Source organism: Zalophus californianus, chromosome 1 (genome assembly GCF_009762305.2).
Source record: "Zalophus californianus isolate mZalCal1 chromosome 1, mZalCal1.pri.v2, whole genome shotgun sequence".
Classification (NCBI taxonomy): Eukaryota; Metazoa; Chordata; class Mammalia; order Carnivora; family Otariidae; genus Zalophus; species Zalophus californianus.
Genome location: NC_045595.1, coordinates 156,838,997 through 156,862,392, shown reverse-complemented (window position 1 = coordinate 156,862,392; position 23,396 = coordinate 156,838,997). Strand labels below are relative to the sequence as shown.

The window sequence follows — 23,396 nt, the reverse complement described above, 5'->3', positions numbered from 1 at the left end:
GCACGCTCCAAGCGCCGCGAAGACACCATCACCTTACTGGTGTACTCACAATCAGATGACCCGGTGTGAGCGTGAGAGTTTGTCAGTGAATGTGTTGAGTGGATGAGGGCTGGGTCTGGAGACAAAACAGCTTCAAAGTTCAGGCAGGGAAGGCCCGGCTTGGCGCTGGATCCACCCGGCTGAGTAATCTCATTCTCCTCAGATGCCTTCTGGTTTTCAGCTGTCTTGGGTTTCTTCCTGAAAATAAACAAAGGGCCCTTTGAAGGAACTGACTGCATATTTGGGAAAAGGCATTTTTAGAATCTGTTAAAGATAACTTGATTTTTTTTTTTTCTGAGGGGGGATGGGAGGGAGTCCAGTATGTCCCTTGTTTTAAAACAAGCTGATTCTTGTTTTTTTCCCTCCAGTAATGGCCTAACTGGGAACACATGAAAGCATATGGGCCAAGCAAACAGCACCACATTTGGACTCTGTTGGCTGCATAAAAAGACCCTGTCCCAGAACTTTAGACAGATTGAGCTACGTATGGCTGACATTATCCAAGAAAGCATCCTTTTTTCCCCCTTAAGAGTTTTAACATGGTCTGGAAAAATACTAGTGGAGGTTTACCGTTCTAGCATTTGTCAGGAAGCTTAGAGACAGGACCCGTGGAGTAATGGGAGGAGCACTGGACTGGGAGTCAGGAGACTTGAGCTATGGTACTAGCTGTGCCTCTAACTTGCTGTGTGGCCTTGGGCACCTCACTTCACCTCTCTGGGCTTCAGTTTCCTCATCTGTAAAATAAAGGGCTTGGATTAGAAGGCCTTAAAGGTTCCTTCCAGCTTGAAGTTTCTATTCATGGAACACATTATGGAACATTCAACTTTCTTGCCGTTATTAGCTTTTACTTTAGATTAACACAATTTCCAATCACAATCTAAATTTGCAGGCTACATAGATGAGACGGTAGTGATGGAGGTTGTTGTTAAAGTAGCAAATGAAAAATGAAAAGATGAGCTTAGCTTCTAGTAGGTAAAGTGGTAAGGTGTCACGCGGAGATCCTCTATTCCACATCTTTACTCATCCAAAGCTGAAGATTTCCTTTGTTTGTTGATTTAGTACATGACTCTGGAGTATGGGAGTGTGACTGTGTGTTTGGGGTGGGAGGAAGAGATGAGTGAAGGGCACTAGAAAGTAATTATTGCCCACTGCTGCTTGAGGTCAGGAATAGGAAGCAAAAGAGCTCAGGTACCAGTCGGCTCTGGTGTCCTTCCTCTCCGGGACAATGAAACTGACATAAACACAGAAATACTTAGCTTACACTGCATGTACCCTAGGTCCCAGCCAAGGTGGGTTATTAGTCATACCCTGCACATGCCCTCCAATTTCCTTGGCTCTGTGCCTCTTTCTACATTATGTGGATGGTGACCAGAGAAATTATTTTATTTTATTTTTCGGTGGAAGACTATGTGTGCAACAGAATTTGTTGTAAGTAGCTTTGTTTCCATGTTTTTCTTGTTTCTATAAGCCTGGCAATGGACTTGTCATACAGAATATTTTGTATCGGAATTTGCTGTACGGGGTAGTGAAATCTGCCCTCGCAGAATATGGTGTTATGATTAGCATGCTGTGTTTCTGGTCCAACAGGTTGTGAAATCAAATCTGGTTTTTCAGAGGGTAGGAGGCAGAGATAGCATGGTAAAGATGCAGAGAGAGGGGAAGCTTTCAGACGTATTTTTCAGTATGGAGTAGGCCAATATCAGAGAAGCAACAAATTGCAATGCTTTACCAACTGTTTGTTGGATGGGTGACAATGGAACCAACCCCAAGTCTTGAGTGTCTACATGGACCTCCAAAGCCCGGTTTCTGGTGTTCAGTTTAAGAAGAGATCCAAGATCAAAGTTTCCAAAGCTCAACTCTTTTTTATTCTTGGAAACCAGTGCCCCCTCTCAGACCCCTCCCTATTTCCATCACTGTTGTCTGTCACCGGCTTCGTCATCAGGTTGGAAACCGTAGGTGAGCAACACCTTTCTCTGCCTTAAAGCCGATTCATCAATTCCTGACAATTCTGTTTCCTTCATATTTTTTCAAATCCATGTTTCCTTTCCATTTCCACACTATCACCTTAACACTTTTATTTAGACTGTTGTTTATTTACTTGCTCTCTATCCTCTTTGACCTCTCAGAGAAAATCAGTTTAGCCCAGCACCCCAAATGAGTCCTATATATGCTCTAGCATATAGGCCACCTGTTGCCCACACAGGACTGACTCTCAGAGTTCTTGAAAATTCCCAGAACGTCTTGGGGTATCTACATCCTTGGCTCTACATCTTTGTTCAAGTTAGTTCCCTTGCTCTGAATGTCCCTTTTACAACTCTGTTGAAATCATATTTATCCTTCTTACTTATTAAAGGTTGTCTCCATCTTGTAACTGTCTTGATTTACCTCTACCAGATGGAACGTCTCTTTCTCTCTGAAATTCAACTCCGTCCCACCTTTCTCTGAAATTCCAAAAAAATCTATACTTCTCCATATTTTACTCGCTAAATTTTGTTTCAATAGTAGTTATTTACCTGGTTATCCGCCCCCATGAGACTGTAAACTCTCTGAGAGAAAATGTCTTAGTTATTTTTTAATTCCCTGTGTTCATCCTTTCTTTCCTTCCTCCTTCCCTCCCACCATTCATCTAGTCACATATTCATCTTAAAATACCATGCCCCTACGGTGTGCCAGCATAGGTTAGGGAATGCAGCAAGCCTGGTTGCTAGCCTCTCGGAGTTTCCTCTCTAGTGTGTACTGTCAAGCAGAGTAGTTTCGATAACGCTGTCATTCAAGGGGCACCTGGGTGGCTCAGTCGGTAAGCGTCTGCCTTCGGCTCAGATCCCGAAGTCGATCTTCCCAGGGTCCTGGGATCAAGCCCCGCATTGGGCTCCCTGCTCAGCGGGGGTGGGGAAGCCTGCTTCTCCCTCTCCCACTCCCCCTGCTTGTGTTCCCTCTCTTGCTGTCTCTCTCTCTCTGTCAAATAAATAAATAAAATCTTTAAAAAATTTTAAAAAAGCTGTCATTCAATATTTGTTTGTTGATGGAGTGAAGCAGAATTGAATTCAAGATATATTTTGAGAATAGTCATAGTCTAAATCCCAATTAAGTTTCCCTATTCTTTTGTTTTTTGTTTTTATTTACTTGAGAGAGAGACAGAGCGAGCACCGAGGGAGAGTGAGAGGGAGAAGCAAACTCCCCGCTGCGAAGCGAGCCCGATGTGGGGCTCAATCCCAGGACCAGAGCCAAAGGCAGATGCTTCACTGACTGAGCCACCAGGTGCCCCAAGAGTAGGACCATTTTGCCCAACAAAGCTGGACTGGTCCTCATGAGTCCTTTAAATATCAGGATGAAATATCAATGGTAGATATCACTTAACAGAAAAACTTTTTTTAAAAATATTTATTTCTGATGCTTACAGACAAGGCCTCGGCTGGCTTTGGATTTCTGTTTCAGGAAATTGAAAAAGCCCTCTTTCAAACATGAGTATATGACCAAACAACCAACATTACTTTTCTAACACTGCAAAAATGGTATTGTTCTTTATATAAATGCTCTTGCTTCCTTCCCTGAATGCGGTCCTGCTTCCTACCTGGCATTTTATTCCACACCCTCCTGTTTGTTGTCTCAAGGATCACGTATGGAGAACACTCACAGTACAGAGGCAATGGAAGCCACCTGTACCAATGAAAATATTGAAAATTCAACCTTCCAGTTCACCCCCTCATTTGCTCATCCTAATACCACTGGGCTTTTCCCACCTGCACAGATAACGAGAGCCACTGACTGTCCTTAGAAGCAATCCATTTCTCATCTCACCCTCTCTGAGAGTTCTACTGGACTCCTTTTCCTGGAGCCGAGAAACACTGAAACGTAGCAGCAGTCTGTCTAGACATGCACAGGTGCTGTGATGTTGACCCCGTTTTTGCAGCTGATAGTTTATTAAGGAGGAAAAAGCAAGTCCTGCAGTAATTAACTGAAAATACCTTCTTAGGTTGTGTAGAAAGAATCGTATAAACATGGCACATCTGAGGGCAAGTCTGTCCAAGCCTCCATGGCTATGCGTTATTCCCTGGAGCCTTTAGAGGGCAGCAGCACACAGGCTACTCGGGCAGCATGCTGGCGAGGCAAACTCGCGGCCAGACCAGAACCTTCCTCCTGGTCACCATGCCAAAGGTTGGTTTGCCAAGCTCTGGCCGCTCAGCCTCTTTCTTTCTTTTCAGTTCTCATTCTCTCTCTCTCTCTCTCTGTCTGTCTCTCCCTCTCTCTCCTCCCTCTCTCCCTCCCTCCCCAAATGTTAAAATTATACACTCTGATGAAGTCGCCCCTCAACCGGAAAATGAAAGCTCCAATGAAAAAGTTAGACAAGCCAACAACAACAAAGAAAGAAACCGGGAGAAAGGGGAAAGGGGGCTGGTGAGGGGGAAGGATTTAAGAACAAGAAAAGGGCAGATGTTTCGTAAATATATGCAAAGCAAAACTGGGTGTACCCTGAACACTTCCACAGAGAAACAGACCAATCATTGTGCACTTCCTCCCGCCACACTGGTGGAGCTCTTCGTTCAAAAAAAAAAAAAAAAGTGTGGCTGCAGTGCAGGCACCTGCCTTTCAAACGGTCAGTTCTGACATCCTCACTGAATCTCTCCCAATTGTCCAAAGAGAACAAAAACATTTTCATCTCCCCACTGCAAACATTTCTCTTATGAGAAAAAGGGCTGCTTCAAGAACTGGAAAGGCATTTTAAGGTGACTGGTGGCTGGTTTTTTAACTCTCATTGTGCTGGTCCTGGCAACAAGTTTTGGGCTGAAACATAGCAGTGAGTGAGGTTGTGGATGATGTTGGCTCTTTCCTTACTAGACATATTGCATGTGGAAAGAAATATGCATTGAAACATATTGATGAGATGGTAGGTATTAGGCATGTTAAATGCGTGGAAATTAACCAGATCGGTGGCATTTGATGTATATATTTCACGCTTCTTTGCACATATTGCACACATACAGTGATGGCAATGCTTTCTACAACATATGGAAAATAAATATTTTATCTGTGTGAGCTCTTATCAGGCTCCCGGGGCTGTTGAGAGGAGAGTGCTCTCTTCTATCTCCCTCTCCCAATTTTCTCTCTTCACTGCCCCCCACCCCCACTCCACCTCTCCTGCACATTAACATGCCTTCCACTTATCAGCCTATTGGATAGGAAAGAATTAGTCAGAACCTCCTTTTGATAAATAATTACTCAGTCATTGAATCATGACAATTTAGATCCACGATGCCCTCTCCCCCAATTTTTTTTTTTTTTGAATGTTAACCATTTCTTTATTCTCTTTCCCGACAAAACATTGAAAAGGCTCAGGAGAGTGTTTGGGGAGGGGATCAGAGAGTAGAGGTGTAACAATGCCTCCCCCCACCCCCCCACTGCCAGTGAAACCCAGCTCTACCATCAAGTATTTGCGTGCCCTAGGCAAATTACTGTGCTTCTCTGAGCCTCAGTGGAAATAATGGGGTAATAATACCTACCTCGTTGGGCTGATGTGAAGATTAAATGAGATAATTCATGTCAAGCAATTGGCAGAGTGATGGCACATGGTCAGTGCTCAATGATGGTAGCTCTGAGAGAGCATCAGTTCTATGGTTTTCGTCAGTTATAAGGAGGCACTTCCTCGACCTTAGTAATCTTTTTTAATGTCTAGACTTCAGCAGGGGTAAATGGACTGTCATTGTAGCAAAGGCAAAAGAATGTAAGGATAAGCAATCTCTTCCTGAGCACTTCGATCTTACTGTATCACGCTCCCGACACTGTCTTTCTGTTCACTTGTTTGTCATTGCTGTTGCTACACCAAGAGCCCCTCTCAAACTTGAGGGTCAAGCAAGCTACATTGGGCCCTGGAAGCCCATCAAACCTGGGCACTATGGTCTGTGTGTCGAAGCCAACCTTTGGTACTCACGCTTATCATGTCTCCTTACAATTTATCCTTTTACTACTTGGTCTAATGTTCTCAGATCAAAAGATGTTTTCGTAATTAAAACATTTTATTCTCTCAATTTTTTAAATCTTCTTGGCAAGGCCGATTTATAATGTTTTTCAGTGTATTTCCATCTCACTGTATCAGTCAGGATCCGGGCAAGAAACAGTGGGCACACTCAAAGGTTTTAGCTGGAGAGAGTTTAATATAAGGACTGTATAGTGAGGTACAGAGGAGGTAGTGGGGTGCTCAAGGTGGGGTGAAGCACCAGGGCTAGCAGCGGTGGAATGCTGACAATGTCAGCTTTCAACTGTTAAGTCCAAGGGGCAAGGAAGGCATGGCATTCTCGGAGTCTAGTCAGAACTGCAGTTAGGAAGGGGGTACCCTGCCCTCACTCTCCTCCTACCAGCACATCCTTTACTGATGTTCCTTTTGGCCCAATTCAAAGGGGGAGAGAGCCTGGGAGTGCAGTCCAGAAAGGCCGGCCTCCTGGGCCACATATCAGGGCAGAGAAGGGCTCTGATCAGCTACTAATCAGCTTCACTGATTAGTATCAGTGGAGCTCTTCTTTTCCTTCTCCGTCTCCTTCACCCTTCCCTCTCAACTTTACTTTCTGGAAAGAAAGACACAGCAAAATAAAGTGAAGTCAGTTCTCTCAGCGTCCATGTACCTATTTTGTCTGTTTGCCATTTATGGGGGAGAAAGCTGAATGCGGACTTCCGTGAGAGCAGGGATTTTTTGTGTGTTTTGTTGGCGGCCACATCCCTAGTTCCCAGAACAGTGTCTGATACAGAGTAAACTGCCCAGTGAATTTCAGCGGGTGGTGTAAATATATTCACTTCTGCTATGCCAGACATTATATGCATATTATCTCGTTTAATTATCACAACAATCCAGAGAAGTAGGCAGGGCTGCTGAGCATGGTTGTATAAGTGGTATGGGAGTGGGTAGGTTTTAAAATCTAACACTTGTCCCCTCCCTTCCCATCCCTAAGCCTTGAGACCTGGTCCAGGGCACTGTCAACCCTGGACACATTTTTGTAATTAGTCCACATTTTTATAGTTTATTCACCTTTTGTACCTAGCCAAGTGCAGAAACTTTATTTTTGTTTCTTCTTTATACATGAGACAGCCGAGTTTCTGAAAAGGAGAGCTTGCAAAGATTAGAGCCTAATCTGTCCCCGGTAGGACCTGTAAAGCCTGAAAGCAGGTACTGGTGTTGGGCACAGGTAAAATGCTTCCTAGGGCAGAAAGAGATGCTCACTGGTGGGACTCCCTATGATTTTCAGGAAAGCGTAGGTCCTGATTCCTGGGTTTGGATTTGAGTTCTCTGCAGGAAGGTAGGAGCGGTAAAGACTCTTCCCTCTTCCAAAGGCTACCGATCCTGGGGACCCCGGCTACACCCTAGCACAGCTGTGCTACTTGCCCTAGTATAGTTACCCCGTAATGCAGAGAAACCCAGAAAACCATCCAGATGTGGGAATTTCTAAGGCACTCCTTGCACTTCAACTTGAGGATGAATGAATGAAGGTGTCTGTATAAGCAAGCTCCTCGCATGGGTATGGAGAAACTATTTTTGATCTTCCGTCTTGTCTTTAGTCCCCAGCCCCTGAACCCAGTAGTACTGCAGATGACTCTGGTGGCCCCCATCTCCATGCTGACCAGGCAAGCCTGCCTGTCACCTACACGTCCACTGCCACTAATTACGATCCAGGTGACTAAAAGCACTAAAGGGGAACAGCAATGCAAAACAAAACAAAACAAAAACTCTGGCTTTGTCCCTTTGTGTATGATTTATGCCCAAATAGCTAAAGACATAGAAAATATGAATGTGAAAATCCTACCCGAAAGCTTGACAGGGATGTTACTTTCCCAGGGTTAGCATTTTCCAGTAACAGAGAGGTCTATAAAACACTATCCCATGACCTGCCTCATACCGTAGATAGGAAGACCTGAGAATACAACTAGAAAGAGGTTTTGTCTTAAAATGTATAATTAAACTGTTTTGCATGCATAGCCTCTAAATAATTTAACTTTCTAGCTTTTTCGGTTAAAAAAAAAGCATCTCTTCATCTGTTACTTTTAGCAATGGTTAATGAATAGTTGATATCAATCTTTCATAAGTATTGTCCTGTAGGCATCATGCCTCCTATCTCAACCTATTTGTGCACCTTGCCCTGTATTCTCGGACATAAATGCCTGACATAGAGGGAACTCAACCACATGCACAGAGCCATGCATCCAGAGGGCAGGGCTGAGCTGGAAGCAATGGGTGAGAAATGCAGCTGAAGGAGCCCTGAGTCCCCAGGGAGGGCCTTGGCCCCCTAAAGGAGCAAGGGCATTAGCTCAAAGACGTGACTCAGACAACAGAGAGATGCCGAGGAGGAAAGCTGGCCCCTGGACCTGACCAGGGCGGCATGAAATGACAAGTTGCGGTGAGATTCAACAGAGTGGCTCAGGAGGTGACAAGGGGCCAAGAGATCGGCTGGGAGCTGCCACCACTTCCGGTGCGGGTTCAGACGACCAAGCAGAACAGCGCCAGGCCCCGCCAAGGACGCCGGGATCCGGCCCCGCGTCTGGTGAGGAGGGGTGCTGCTGCTCCGGGTGGGCGCTGCAGGCTGGCAGCTGAGGGCCACCACGGGCTCCTCAGCCCTGAGTCTTGCGGCCCCACCGCGATCAAGACCTGAAGCCATCTACCGCTGCATCTGCGTCTACAATTGTGTGAGGGTGTTTGGTTTTTGTTTTTTTGTTTTTCCAAATTAAACTGAGTGAACTGAGAAGCCTTTTGCTGGAGGCGTAATGTACTCACAGTAGTTTCCAAATAAATGGTGTCACTCTTCAGGTAAATCACTCCAAGGCTTGGGCCTAGTGCAGATGTTCATTGGGGCAGGGAACAGAGAGCGGTTGCATCTAGAGCAGACAAGGAAGAAAGATAAGGCAGTTAAATGACAGGTGATGGTGATCAGTCCCGCTGATGGAGACAGAACTGTGGGACTTGGGTGGGACAGTCCGGTCCTGCACCTTTGCACCAGAGAGGGCCGGCCAGGGGAGGCCGAGGCAGAAGAGGGGATGTCGCCCGGGCTCCATTCTCAGCATGCCCATCTGACGGCGGGGGTGGTTCGAAATCTTCCACAGCACCCTGTTTGTGCGGACGCAGTGCATTTGATGGTGGGGACATGGAAGTCGAGGTGGAGGGTGAGGGCGGGGGGCCTTCAACCTTGCCACAGCCGACGCTTCTGCTGGTGTTCTTGATTCCACTGTAGCCTCTCCTGCTGTAGCACCCAGTTCTTACCTGTTCTGGAAACGCCGCTGACCTGGCCACGTTCTGAAGTTCCTGCGGCGTCTCTGCCTTTCACTACAAAGTCTCCGCCATCTCCCGTGTCCTCTAACACGTGGCGCTCAGCCTTAGGGGCTGCAGGGCTGACCGCTGTCTGTCTCCAGCCTCGCACCCAGAGGTCCTTCCCCAGGCCTTGCCCTTTTGGCCACACCAAGCCCTGATGACCACATTATTCCCGAAACTGTCCTCCCTTCTCACTGGGACCCCGCATTTTCCTGACTTTCCTTCCACCACTCAGCTCTCTCTTCTGCCTCCTTTACTGGCTCATCTTCATTCTCCTAAATGTAGATCTTCTTCAAGATTCTCTTCTCAGTCTTTGCCTACACCCACCCTGCATGACCTCAACAATTACTTCTCCATAGAGAACACCCACATGGCTATCTTTAGTTCCTGCTTGTCTGCAGAGCTCCAGATCCACATTATTAATAACCTCTGGTTATTGGTTCATTCACTCATTTGCTTGTTCATTCATTTAGTCACTCATTCATTCATTCAGTGTTTGCATAGCATCGCTCAGGCACCTGGAAAAGATGAATAAGACAGGGCCTCTAGCTCTGAGAAGCTCACACCTTCATCAAATACCGCACAGACATTTCTAATTCAGGAAGTTTAAAACAGAAATCATTGTCTCTCCCTCAAAATATGTTCCCATTTCCTGCCATGGTCCATTTCCTACCATCTTCACCCAGTTACTTGGTCCTACAATGGAGGAGTCATCTTTAATTCCTCCTTTTCTTTTGCTTCTCATATCCAATCAGCTGCCAAGAGAGATTAGAGGCTGTGCTTCCTAAATCAATACCTACTCTCTCTCCCAACACCTATTTATCCCTTTGTCACCTGTGCCAGGACTTTTGTGAGAGCCTCCCAATGGCTTCACTTCTTCCAGGTTCTTTTTATCTTTAGCCCATCCTTTACATCAATACCACATTAATTTTTCTTAAGTACCACTCTAAACATATCATTCCTTTGCTCTTTGCCTACTGGACTAAATTTAAACTTCCCAGTTTGGCATTCAAGGCCCCTACAATATAGACCCAGTCTAATTTCCACTTCCACACCACAGAGAAGTCCCACTCTTTCCCATCCAAATGCCACCTCATTATAAAACATCTCCCCAAGGAAAGTGCCCTAGTTGAGTCCTCAAGCACTTTCTGCACTACTCCCTTTGCATGTTCTATGGACTCTAATAATTACTTGTGTAATTTGGCTCCCCCCTCTATAAGCTCCTAGGAAGCAGAGATAATTTTTACTTCGTGTACCCTATAATACCTTGCCTTGCACAGAGATTTGTGCTCGGCCGATGTCTGCTAAACCAAAGTTAAAAGGAATCAAGACTCTTGCTTAGAGTCATGGAAACTGAGACTGAATTGGAAAGACCTGAAAGCTCATCGCCTCTCATTTTCCAGATGAGATTAAGGGAACTGACTCGCTCAAGGCCACATCCTTGCTCTTGGCTGAGCAGCAATAACTGATAGAAAAGGTCACAGATCTTTAAATATCTATCAGCGCTTGCTCCGCACCAACAGGCCCAGCAGACCATCCACAGTCACCAGACCAGAGAGAGTGAGGGGTTCACGGGGTACACAGCCAGCAAGGATATACTGGGTTCCAAAAGACAAAGAAATTTGTTTCACTGATTCACTTCAATAAACTGAAATAATAAATATCCTTTTATAGACAAATCATGTTAAAAAATGAGGGTGGATTTAAAGAACAAGGAAGCAAACCTTTCTAACACTGTCAGCAGAAACAGTTATGACAATATTGCAAATGCCACCGGGGTGATAAACTCAGGGTGAAAAGCAGGATGAAGGAATTTCTCATGCTTTAGAAAAGCAGCGGGTTCAGCTGAAGTTCTTGGTGAAAACATGCCACAGTAATTCTATGGTTAAATTCTGACCTCGTGGAAACAGAGGTCATTGGTGGTCCTGCTACGACACAACACACGTCCGTGTGTCTTCTCCACCTAGTCTTGCCCAGGATTGATCCTATAAGTTTGTTTAAATTTTCACGGATTTTTCTTTCACTGTATCACCAATTTACTTGTGGAAACGCATAAGCGAGTGCTCCCAAGGCTCCCAACTTTCTTCCCTTCTTTTCCTCCCATGATAGAAGTACTCACTGTTTAATCTCCTTTCTAGCCTCTTCCTCAGACAGAATCCTTTCCTCTTGCCCAAAGATGAAAAGCTCCCTCCCCCCCCCGAAAATATGGGAATAACAGCGTTTACCTAGGTGAGAAAACCAGACTTTTCTAGGGAATCTCGGTAGTGTTTACTTGGCCAGAAAAGCTCAGCTCTTAAATGTTAGCCTCCAGTTACAGGACTTCATCTGCCTCTCCCAGGCGAGTACTTACTGTTACTTACCAGAGGAAAAACTTGGTACTATCAATCAGATTCTTTTTGGCCAGTGTGGGGGAGCCAAGCTATGCAATGAGACATCCATTCAATAGCAACATCCAAGTAGCACCACATAAACAGCAAATGGGGCTCAAGAGCTCTCTATAGTTCTTACTAAACCATCTTATGGCTGGACAGGTTATCAACACTTCACCAGACACGGCTTCCTTCTCTTTTCTCCCCCTGGCAACTCCATTAAAATGATAAAGGATATGACTGACCGATATGTCTAGTGCATTGCAATGAAAAATCACCTGGAAGCATACAAATCCATTGTGTAATTAGAGAAATGTACATTTTAAATATACCTAACATTTGGTTTAAATTGTGCATTTTATAATTAAATGGAGATATAATCTTTCTGTCCTTTAATCAAACTCCTCCCCACATCCCGCTGCTATAATCTTCCTTTCATTTTTTGGCAAACGGTCACCTCTCCCCCTCTCCTTACTTCCCCACACGCCTCAGCACACACCTAGGGGTCTATTAATCAGAACCACTGCCTAGTGTGTCATGTTTTATTGCTTAAAGGGTGGGTATGCTCTAAAAAAGACTCCTTGAAAATGACTTCATGAGGTTTCATATTTATTCTATTGCAATGACTCCCATATCCAATGTACACAGTTTTTAAGTCAAAAGATAATTCTGAGAGGCTGCTGGGGCTACACATTCTTCCCAGAGTCTGGAAATCCAGCTGTTCTCTCTGCCTCTTACATCATCACTGTAATAAAGAATCTGTTCTTGGATCCCAGCTGGCAACGTTCTTGATGGTGTCAGAGGCAGAAGAGACAGTGGGTCATTTCCATCCCAGTTGTTTTATTGTTGACGTCTCTGCAGCTCTGTCTTGGAAGCCCTCAGAGAGCAGAACTGTTATGTAACACACTGTCACACATCACTACAAGGAATTTTCTGTGGAGGTCTCACTTCAGTGTGGCTCTTCCCATTCTTCGGAAATCACACCAGATCATCCTAAAATGACAGATGGGGCCTTTGTGATGAAAGCTCACAAAAAAGGTAATAGTAACAATAATAGTTACCATTTGTTAGATGTCTACGTTTTGTCAGGGACTGCAGGGGGGAATTTTTACATGTAAATACATTCTCACTGAATCCTCATAGCAATGTCGTGTTGGAGGTATTAGCATGCCCATTTTACAGATGAGGAAAAGTGAGACTAAGAGAGCTCAATTATCCATTCTGTGGATAGTGAGGTCAGAATTCAAGGTCAGATCTGAGCCAGATCTCTCTTACTTTAAGTCTAGGCGGGGAGTGGGGGTGTTTTGTTTTTTGTTGTTGTTTTTTTCTTCCTATACAACAGCTGTTCCAACACAGCATGACACATTCCTAGTTCCCACTGTGACCTCAGCACAAGAAAGACACTTGTGCTATTTCCATGATGATTCAGACTGGCAGCACAGACCTCAGGTGAAGGAACTCTTTCAGAATCAATAAGTAGAATTCCTTCCTAACTCCTTTCTATTTGAAGATGAGAACATCTTTTAACGGTCTTCTCAGACTCTAATGAACAAATGAATCATGCAGGATTTCTGATTCAGCATGTCTGGGACTGAGTCTGTGATTCTGCATTTCTAGAAAGCTCCCAGGTGATACTGATGACACTGGGTTGGGTACCACAGGTCTTATGTCTGATACTCGCCTTCCTACTGTTTTTGAAGGAGCAGTTCAAGCTGAATAACTTGGCTAACAGCTCACACGGCACGACCGGCTTCTGATTCTGGGCCAGTTTGTCAGGTCATCAGGCATCAGACAGAATTCAAGAAGTTTCTGGCATAGAGCACATCATGGGAAAAAAAAAATTGTTCCTAGATCCCCCAGGGCTCTACTACCCCCGCATTGGAAATTAAAATGATAATGTCTCTAACATGTAACGTTCCTATTTTTTATATTATTGTTATTTTTAACAATAATTATCTGGTAATAATTCAAATAACACCTTTCCTCTGAGAGATTCAGTGAGCTTTACTAACCTTAATTGTCTAACAGCAATTCCCAGGTGTAGCTAAAGCTGTCTCAAAGATCACAGTAAATTTAAAATTGTTCCACTTTCCTCCTTTCTTTGCCCCATATGTAGTGATGAATTAGTGGTGAAGGTTTACTAATTGGCAAAGACCCATGGTCTCATAATCTGAGGCATCGGAAATTTGGTAAAGGTAGGGTAACTCGAAGGCGTAATCCGCAGAGAAGTGGTGGTAGGGCACAAGAGACTGGTGAGAGAAGAAAGGAGGGAGCGTTAGGGGGATAAGAGGGTGAAAAGAGAAAGTGAGACGACAGAACTAGCTGGATGACCTTGGATGAGCCATTTAACCTCTAGGTGGCTCAGCTTTTCCATCTGTAAGAAAATGTGGATTTTATGACGTTTAAGGGACCTTAAAACTCTAATAGTCCCTGAGAAGAAAGATGTGGGAATTAAGTAGCTCATCAACCTGTTAAACCAGTACGCCTGTAAAGAAATCTATTTGACTTTTAACTTTTTAACTAATTACCTGAAATGAATTCCCAAGCCTACAACACTAACTCACAGCCCCCTCCGGCCCCCCCACCTCTCTGGAAAGTGGTGAGAAAAACCATTTAACGAAGAAGGCACCAAAGGCATCACGGCCAGACCAGCTAATCATCAACCCCATCTTCAGCTTTCCAATGCTATAAGAAATGTTTTACTTTAAAATATTTTAGCTCCTTTAAAAAACATTTTAGCTCTTTGATTAACCACTAGTTAATACCCATGTCCAGAAGAAATACCTCTGATGGCTTGAAGACCCCTGGGATGGCCCTGCCAATAGAAGGTCCTGCTGTTTGTCACATTAAATCTATGTTAATTTTCCCCATAGAGATTTCTTGATTCCTCTTTGACAATTTACAAACTCTGTTAATAACACCTGCATGTCCCAGGAGACTTAGAGGTAGCAGGTACAGTTGATTCTTGTTTTTAAAATAAGAGATCTTTGGGATCGGGTGAGAGATATCTATCTCAATACATACATACATGTCATATATACATATGCAGACACACATACACTGATGATAATCATTTTTCTGGCTTTAGTGAGTAACTGGTGATGGAAACTCCTCTAAGTCACTTGACACCGGAATCTTCCCCATCAGAAAGCCTGCCACACGTCCTGGTTATAAGGTCATTTTAAACTATGTAATGAGGATTCCAACATGGACACGATTTATGGTGCAGCACATTACTTGTGTTATATCAGAGTTATCTATACCTTGCTTATTGCACTGAGGATGTTTTCTGGACTAGTCATTAGAGTTTGTGGCTAAATGGAGAAACAGGTACCAAGAAATATAAAAATGACATGACTCTGGAGAACACACCATCACTGTCTCCAAAGTGAACATCACTCCCCTTTTCCTGCTTCTATCACTTCCACAGGACCATTAACTAAATGCTGACTGTGTGGCAGGTATTGTGCTTGGCACTTTCCATACATTATTTAACTTTCTTTTTTTTTCTAAGATTTTATTTATTTATGTGAGAGAGAGACAGAGATAGCAATAGAGACAGCAAGAGAGAGCACAAGTGAGGAGGAGAGAGAGAAGCAGGCTTCCCGCTGAGCAAGGAGCCCGATGCGGGACTCGATCCCAGGACCCTGGGATCATGACCTGAGCAGAAGGCAGATGCTTACCCGACTGAGCCACCCAGGTGCCCTGTTTACCTTTATTTCTTATAATCACTCTTTAAGGGTAGGAATTCTATTCTGATTTTATAGATGAGGAAACTGATGTTTAGGAAAGTAGAATTATTTACCCTAGATCATAAGGCCAGAGGGTAGCAAAGCAGGGCTTTAAGGCCAGGTTTTAATCACAGTGCGTACGTCTTCATCTACAGCTAGCTTGTGCTCTCCGGCCTGCATCCCAGTCTTGTTCACTGAGGTCCTTGCCAGAGGTTTGTATTAGACTCCATCATGGTCCTCTGCTGCCTTCTTGAACCTGTTTTTACCTTTCTCCAAAATCTTCTACATTTGACCTATGTTTTCCCTCTCTACTTTGATCGATGCTTCAATACAAAACTCATTACCATGTTCTCCATGAGCTTTACCATCATCTTCTCCAGCTACTTTGTCTCCCTCATCTTCATTCCAATGTACTCTTGCTGCTTCACGTTTGACATCAAGTAGTTCCAATCCCAGCTTGAGAACTCCCCTTTCTCAATGCCTAAGGAATCTCCTCTTTCCTCATGGCCCATTAGTCAGCTCCTGCTGGCTTCACTGGATGTCTTTGTCCAGCCTGACCTTACTCTATGATCAATCATTTCAACGCTGTTCTCAATAACCCTCCAGACTTCCTTGCTCCCTGACCTTCTGTATACAAAGTCTTTTCTCATGTTCCTCAACCATGAATTCATATCACCACATCATTCTCTCCTGCTCTCAGTACAAAATGTGACACATGCATGTCATCTGGACCCTCACTCCTGCTCAGGGTTGCTTCTAAATACAAGCCTACAGTAGTTTTTCTTGTTATGTCCTACTTTACCGAGGTTGTTCTCCATTCTCTTCTTCAGTTTATGACTTTGCCTCCTACACTGGTAAGACGGTCTAGACCATCCAGTGTGGTAAGCTTATTGGCTCTCATCTCCTTGCCCAATATCTCTGATTTTTCATCATTTTGTTTCCTCCGGATATATCTATACCTCTTTTCACATTCTCTTCCTATCTTGGAGGTTATCCTCTTTACTTCTGATCTTTCTCCTTCCCTTTGGTTTCATCAATGATATCTTCTTCTCTGTAGTCGATGACATATCCATTCAAAATAGTCCCAGATTAATCATCACAATATAGCATTTTGCCCCGCCTTCAACTCCTGCCCTTCAAAATATTTCTGGGTGGTATATCTTAAAATGAGTTTTATAGAACACTAGAACTTCAAGATGCACCTCAAAGAAAGTTCCTTGTTTAAAGAAATATAGGAAACACTGCATGCAATATGTTTCTCTTGCAAACTTATAATGCACATGAGGATGTTAAAGGTGCTGAAGACTGCAGCACTGCCCAAACTTATTCGATTATAGACCATCCCCCAGCCCTTTTTAATGGAACACTTATCAACCTCATAATATACTTAGAGAAAGATGCTTTAATGGATTTCTCTGGTTCCAAATACTTGAGCCTGGGTATGTAAGTTCACTGAATCTATATCAAATAAGCCTTCTCAGATTTCCTTTCTGTCAATACTCCATTTGGTCTAACCCAGTTAACATTCAGGGTGTCGAAAAGACTGAGCACATTTGTATTTCTGAGCCCCTGAACATAGTATTTTGGCTCTGTAGAGTGCCTTTATCACCTTTTCCTCATCTAGGCCTTTCCCCTTCTTCAAGACACATACAAAATGATGTATTCCTTATGAAACTTTTCCTTGTGAAAACCATCTCGGCCCATATTGAGCTCTGCCACACAATGAGCACTAAAATAAATGGATAGAGTTTAATGCCTGTTTTCTGTGTCATTGGGGAGAATGTCTATTCTGTAGGGCATGGATCTTGTTTTATACATTATAGAAACTCCAGCACACCTGGCAATCCCTAGGGCACACTATGCGGTTATAACCATATTAAAGGTTACCACATGGGCTATGGTGAGTGCTGTGAATTGTGTAAGCCTGTTCAATCACAGACCTGTACCTCTGAAACAAATAATATATTATATGTTAAAAAAAAAAAGAAGATAGTAGGAAGGGAAAAATGAAGGGGGGGAAATCGGAGGGGGAGATGAACCATGAGAGACTACGGACTCTGAGAAACAAACTGAGGGTTCTAGAGGGGAGGGGGGTGGGGGGATGGGTTAGCCTGGTGATGGGTATTGAGGAGGGCATGTATTGAATGGAGCACTGGGTGTTGTATGCAAACAATGAATCATGGAACACTACATCAGAGGCTAATGATGTAATGTATGGTGATTAACATAACATAATTAAATTAAAAAAAAAGGTTACCACAGGTAGATATGGATGACATTGGGGCATGATACATCAGAATTTGATTTCTGTAGCGATTGGGATAGTTTACTATGCTAAAGACCCAGATGGAATGTACCATCACCTTGTTGGGGAAGAAATACCACCTACCATCACCGTCATCACCTCTTCAAATGATAACACCCATGCTTGGAGGAGATGGAAGTCTAGATCTAGATGAGCAAAGGCAGCTCTATCCCTAGGTGAAAATACGAATTTGCATTAGCTGACACCCAATGCGGAGAAGGGTAAAGTCATCTAGGAATATCAAAGGACCCATGAAAGGGACCACTGGATTGCCTCTCTACCAATGATGAAATTACCACTCATGATCATTAAACCATGGCAACCTGATGAAAAAGAGAAGGTTGTTCTCCTACCCAGGGAAGTCAGGCAGTCTTATACGAGGATCCAGTGCTTACAATGTGCCTGGTGTACAGAGCATGTAGCGACCACCTGCAGAATGTCACAGGACTGAATGTGCTCCTCCTTCCACTCATATTCCAACTCTCCTGCTTTGGGTCAGTGTACAGACACATTACATCGGAAGAGTCAAGGCAGCCTGGCTACCAGAAGCACAACATGCAACCCCCTGAAAACAATGAATTCCATCTTTCCCATAAATTTCTTTCACTGCTAGAGCCCATAAGAGCACACAGCAACTGTCTGTCTTAGGCAAGTGTGCCATAACCAGATATTAAAAGGCTTTGAGTTTTTCAGATTAGATGTTATCTGAAGTTGGGTCTGAACAGGTTCTCTAATAGTGAGTTCATAAGGAGGCTAGGACTAGAAATTTCATCTCTTGATGCTTAGGGAGTTTTATTATGTGAGAGAAGACAGTATGGCTTTCTTCCCTAAAACTGCAGCAACAAATGATTTTCATCTTTTAGCAAAAGAGAAAATGCATTTAATTAAAGTACAGTCTGTGAAGTGTCTTGCTACCTTCCTGGATAAAAAGTGTTTTACAAACAAAAGATTTAGTTAAAAACTATTTATAAATGGGAATGTTTACTTCTGTTTACTTTATAATAGGTAGAGACTGTATTATGTAATGTGTGAAAATAGTAGGATAATGGTAAAAGTTCTGTAATAGAAAATTCTGTGTTGGTCCTTAAGTTAAAATTCCTAAGAATGTAGTAGAGTGTTCATTAGTAGTAGTAATCAATAAGGAAATATTTTTAAAACTGGAATTTTTATTGTGGGAGTTTATTGGGTCAGTGAAGCTAAATGGCTTCGATATTTTCTGCCATGCTCCTGTTCAGAGTTGTCTTTCTGGACAATTTACACATTTGAGAGTGAAAATGAATGGTGGCCTGCCTTTTGGATGTGTGATAGGCCACTGGGGCAAGGTGGCTGTTTTCTGAGAGCCGTGGGCTGTTTCTATGGTAAAACATCTTAGTTTCTTCTTTTTGTAGTAAGAATAGGTGTTTTTACGTTAATGTTCTGGGTGAAACCTGAGATCTCTGCATCTCTCCCCAGGATGTCACCTGTGGCAGAGGCAGGGGGATACTACTGGCAATGCATTTCACTGATTTTGACACATTAAAGGTTATGCGGTACTTTCATACTTTCACGGACACTCTCTAAAAATGAGTTCCCGCTATCATGAGTCACATAGGTGAGAAGATTGAGGTGGGGGAAAAAGATTTAAGTGGCCCAGATAATGAGCAGTAAAGCTTAATCTAAAACCAAGGTTTTCAGAAGAAAATTCCTCCTCCTCCCACCTTTTTTTTCCCCCTAAAAACACCATGGCTGCCAAAGAGCTTTGTGGAAAATCCGAGGAGCAGAGAACTAGGTGGAGAATCAGAAGATCTGCCTCGTCTTCTAGATCGAATAAGAACCAGCCAGACGTGTGACCATGGTCAAGTCAACTTTTCTTTTCTTTTTCTTTTTTAGAGAGCATACTGCTGCTGCTTCTTTTTTTTTTTTTTTAAGATTTTATTTATTTATTTGACAGAGAGAGAGAGAGAGAATGAGAGCAGGAACACAAGCGGGGGGGTGGGAGAGGGAGAAGCCGCTTCCCGCTGAGCAGGGAGCCCGATGTGGGGCTCGATCCCAGGACCCTGGGATCATGACCTGAGCCGAAGGCAGACGCTTAACTGACTGAGCCACCCAGGTGCCCCTCAAGTCAACTTTTCTGACCCTTATAAAATCAGGAGTAAGGAATCAATGAATGGCATAATTACCTTCCAGCTGTAAAACCTCTCACCTGTAAAATAGTCTTGATTAAAAATGTGTGCTTTGCCTATCTTATAAAGTTGTGAGGCTAAAGTAAGCTGAGCACGTGGAAGTATTGAATCATGAGAGTCTCAAAGAATGAGTACTGGAAGAATGAGGAATGGGTCCCCTGCGTGTGTGGGAGCTGACAGCCCAGTCCATTTCCATTCAGGTTTTGGGAGAAGCTGTAATAAATCAGCCTAATCCCACTCTGTCCCCTCCTCTCCCAGCCTGCTGCAGAGCATCAGTCGAGCAAAGTTACTTGAGTGGGTGAGCCACACCTCCAAGTTCCAGCCTTTCTGAATAGAAGCTCCAGAGGTTTCTGAGCCACAGGGCAGAGCGATCCCTGTTCCTCCAGGTGTGTCTGAAACACTGGGGAGACCCTGGGGACAGTATGTCCAGGGAGCTGGGGAGGAAGGTCAGACAGCACTGCTCCCAAGGCCTGGTTTTCTCTTACACGCCTCTCCAGCCCACATGATTTTACCTGGCAGCCCCAGGAGCCGGAAAAGGCCCAGAAGAAGCAGGAGCCTCCTCTCCTGATAACCTAAGTGCTGCTCTGATTGAAAGGCAGAGGGTATCAGCAGAATGGCTGTACCGAGTCGGCATTGATTTCTCCAGCCTTTGTCTGCGTCTGGTTTCTGTCTCGTTTGGAGGTGGTTACTGTTACTACAAGCAGCATGAATCATGTCTCTGTTAAAAAACAGAGCTTCAATTGTCTTACATAACCCCTGGTAACTGAACGTCTAATAATAGCAAGCCATTTACAGGTAGGGAGTCTGTCTTCCTCCCAGACACACACACACACACACACACACACACACACACACACACACTCACACACACTCTACTCTCAGTGTCTCACAATAAAGTGAGACAGACAGGGAGGAGGCAGAGGGAGAAAGGGGGCAGCACAATTGATTTTTTTTTTTAATTTAAAAATACATTGAGTACTCATGCATCACAGGGCTTGAAGACTGGTATGTTTAACTGAGCTAGTTTAATAAACTGAAGGAAACAAGCATTCTTCTTCAAAGAATTTGAAATAGCAAGAAGCCCTACACACACCAGACAGACACCTTCTCTGCCGCTCTACGACTGTATAAAAACCCCAAACCCCAAAGATGAAGGCAGGGTCTAAGGGGTAGGAGGTGGGTCAGAAGTTTCACTGGATTGGCTACCAGCTAGCACCAGGTAGGTTTAATTTTCAAAGGACTTTTTCTCCTATCCTTTTTGCTTGACCAGAGAGAGATAGTCCAAAGGTTCTTGGCCATAGTCATTGCATAAAATTCCAGAGAGTGAAAAGCAACTGAAAACACGTCTGCAGTGTCCCACTATGCAGGTGACACTGTATCAGGCACTGTAACCTGAGCCCCTTGCTTTGGGAGAGAGAACCCTGCATGGGAAGACTTGTATTTTTCCAGAGCATAATCTCTGCCTTGTAAGACATGATGAGGTCTTTTCATACACGATCCCCACTCAGGCACCCGTTAAGGTGATTACCAAAAGCAAATAACAGGACAGGCTGAAAAAAGGACTCGAAAATTAGAAAGGTGAGTTTTCCTTTAAACCTCCCATGTGAGAAAAAAAAAATTAGGCTCCAGACAGCAAGTGAAAAAGTGCATGAGGGAAAAATCATATCAACTTGCCACATGCATGTTCTCAGTTCCTCACTGCCTCATCGTGGCCAACCTAAGAACAATCATTGAAGGCATTATTTTTTGCACGTGCGGCCCCAGGAGTCCTGTAACTCTAGATATCGTGTAAATTGGACCAGGGGAGGACTTTATGGAAAATTACAGATGGAGGCTACATCCTGCCACTCAGGCCAGGAGTACAGAAGGAAAACTTTCTTCTCTGTTTTGATTGTTCGATAACATGAAACGGTGGACGAGGCTCGTTAAAACCTAAGAACGTCCTTGGAAACACCCACTTTGAAGACCAGGGCCTGGTCTCTTCTGCTACTCCATTCTTTAGCGATACAAAAAAGGCATTTGGATATGGTTATATGTCAAAATGGTGTGTGTTCCCCCCAAATAGGATTTACTCTGCCTATTTTCCTTTTAGAATACTTTGTAAGTCCATAAGCAAAAGAGTTTTTAATAGAAGAAAGAAAAGAAAGAAGAAAAAAGAAGAAAAGAGGGAGGAAGAAAAAGGAAAATTACTAATGTTTCCTTATCCCCACTTGCAAACCTGGCTGGATTGCATAATAAAACCTCCACTGCTGTTCTCTGATGGTCTTCGCTCTGTGCCATATGGATGTGGCTGCTGGAGGAAATGAGTTCTAGGTTTTTCACACAAATATACAAATGCAGAACAGGAGGGATCTTCACCACTAAATCACCCCACATAACAACAGGACCACAGTGGTGGGATGTGGCTGATGGGGCTAGAATCTTCTGCTTATTTCATTCACAACTGACTGAAGTCAACTGATCTTAAGAGTTGGTACAATGGCTGACTAAATGTTTTAATAAAAACAGGTACACCACTGTTTTCTTCGTAAAAGTCTTTCCCCTCTAACTACTGTGAATATATTGCTGGACAATTCCTGCTTCTGGAAGAGGCGGGGGTTTGCCTCTTCTCCTCCTGGCCTCACAAACTAGCCTCTCCTATGCATTTGTGAGGTGATTACACATACCTGAAGTTTCAGGGCACTACATCAGCCAGTGGTGTGTTTGGCACCTGAGCAAGGACCCGGTGAGCCAGACACATTTAACATGTACAAGTGGATTATTATATTATTTGCATTGCAATGATACGAGTATTTCTGGATTGTTGCTGACAACTAGATCATAATAACCATATGTAGTGCAATAAACCACATGACATTGTATCAGAAGCTTAGAGTTCATCTCTTCAAATGACCTAGAGGTTTTTTTTTTTTTTTGAAAAAGAGAAATGGTGGATGCTCCCCCCACCCCCCCCCACCTTAATGAAGTATTTATTGAATGCCTATTGTCAGCGACGCACTCTTTATTCACAGGAGGGAGCTGGGCTATGCCAGGCTCTCACCATGTTCTTTCTCTTCTAACACTGAATGAAATATCAGTAAAACCAAGTACAGCTTTTTTTTTTTTTTTGAACCTGATAGGCAATCAGTACATAGTGACGACCATGCTGCTGATGGTAGACGCTGGTGATACCGATGGCAGTGGGGATGGTATCCTTATAAAGGCACAGCAGTTTAAGAACATCTCAGGGACAATTCGGAGGGGGTAAATGAGCAGGTCTGGTCTGCTTTATGTATTCCAACCAATGTCTGGAACTCCAGAAACTTTTTAAAATAACATGATCACGCCATGTTTACAGGAATGCTAAGATTCTTATGAAAAAGAGGCATAGATGTTTATCTAGTGAGCTTCTCCCTATTTGTAGAATACTCAGAATACTTCTGAGAACCTGTCTTAATTTTTAGAATCATTTATAAGAATCCAAGAGTTTATTATTATAAAGTCAACTTCAGTTCAAAGCTATTATTC

The 23,396-nt window shown here is 43.6% G+C and overlaps 1 protein-coding gene across 11 annotated transcripts in view; it reads right to left on the bottom strand.

Moving 5' to 3' along the window:
- Positions 1-608: 608 nt before the first annotated feature.
- The window catches only part of LOC113916432, a 729,899-nt gene continuing 707,111 nt past the window's right edge, over positions 609-23,396 (bottom strand). For 6 of the 11 annotated variants that reach the window (XR_003517937.1, XR_003517935.2, XR_003517938.1 and 3 more), the window contains one exon: positions 12,202-12,684. Coding sequence is in view for 1 of the 11 variants with exons in the window: in XM_035726664.1 (XP_035582557.1) it covers positions 13,815-13,940 (126 nt within the window). In the remaining 10 variants the exon portion in view is untranslated. Of the gene's footprint in view, positions 774-8,791; positions 8,893-12,201; positions 12,685-13,372; positions 13,501-13,703; positions 13,941-23,396 lie in introns of those variants that run through there. The other 5 variants (XR_004819971.1, XM_035726664.1, XR_004819960.1 and 2 more) reach the window with 4 other exon arrangements.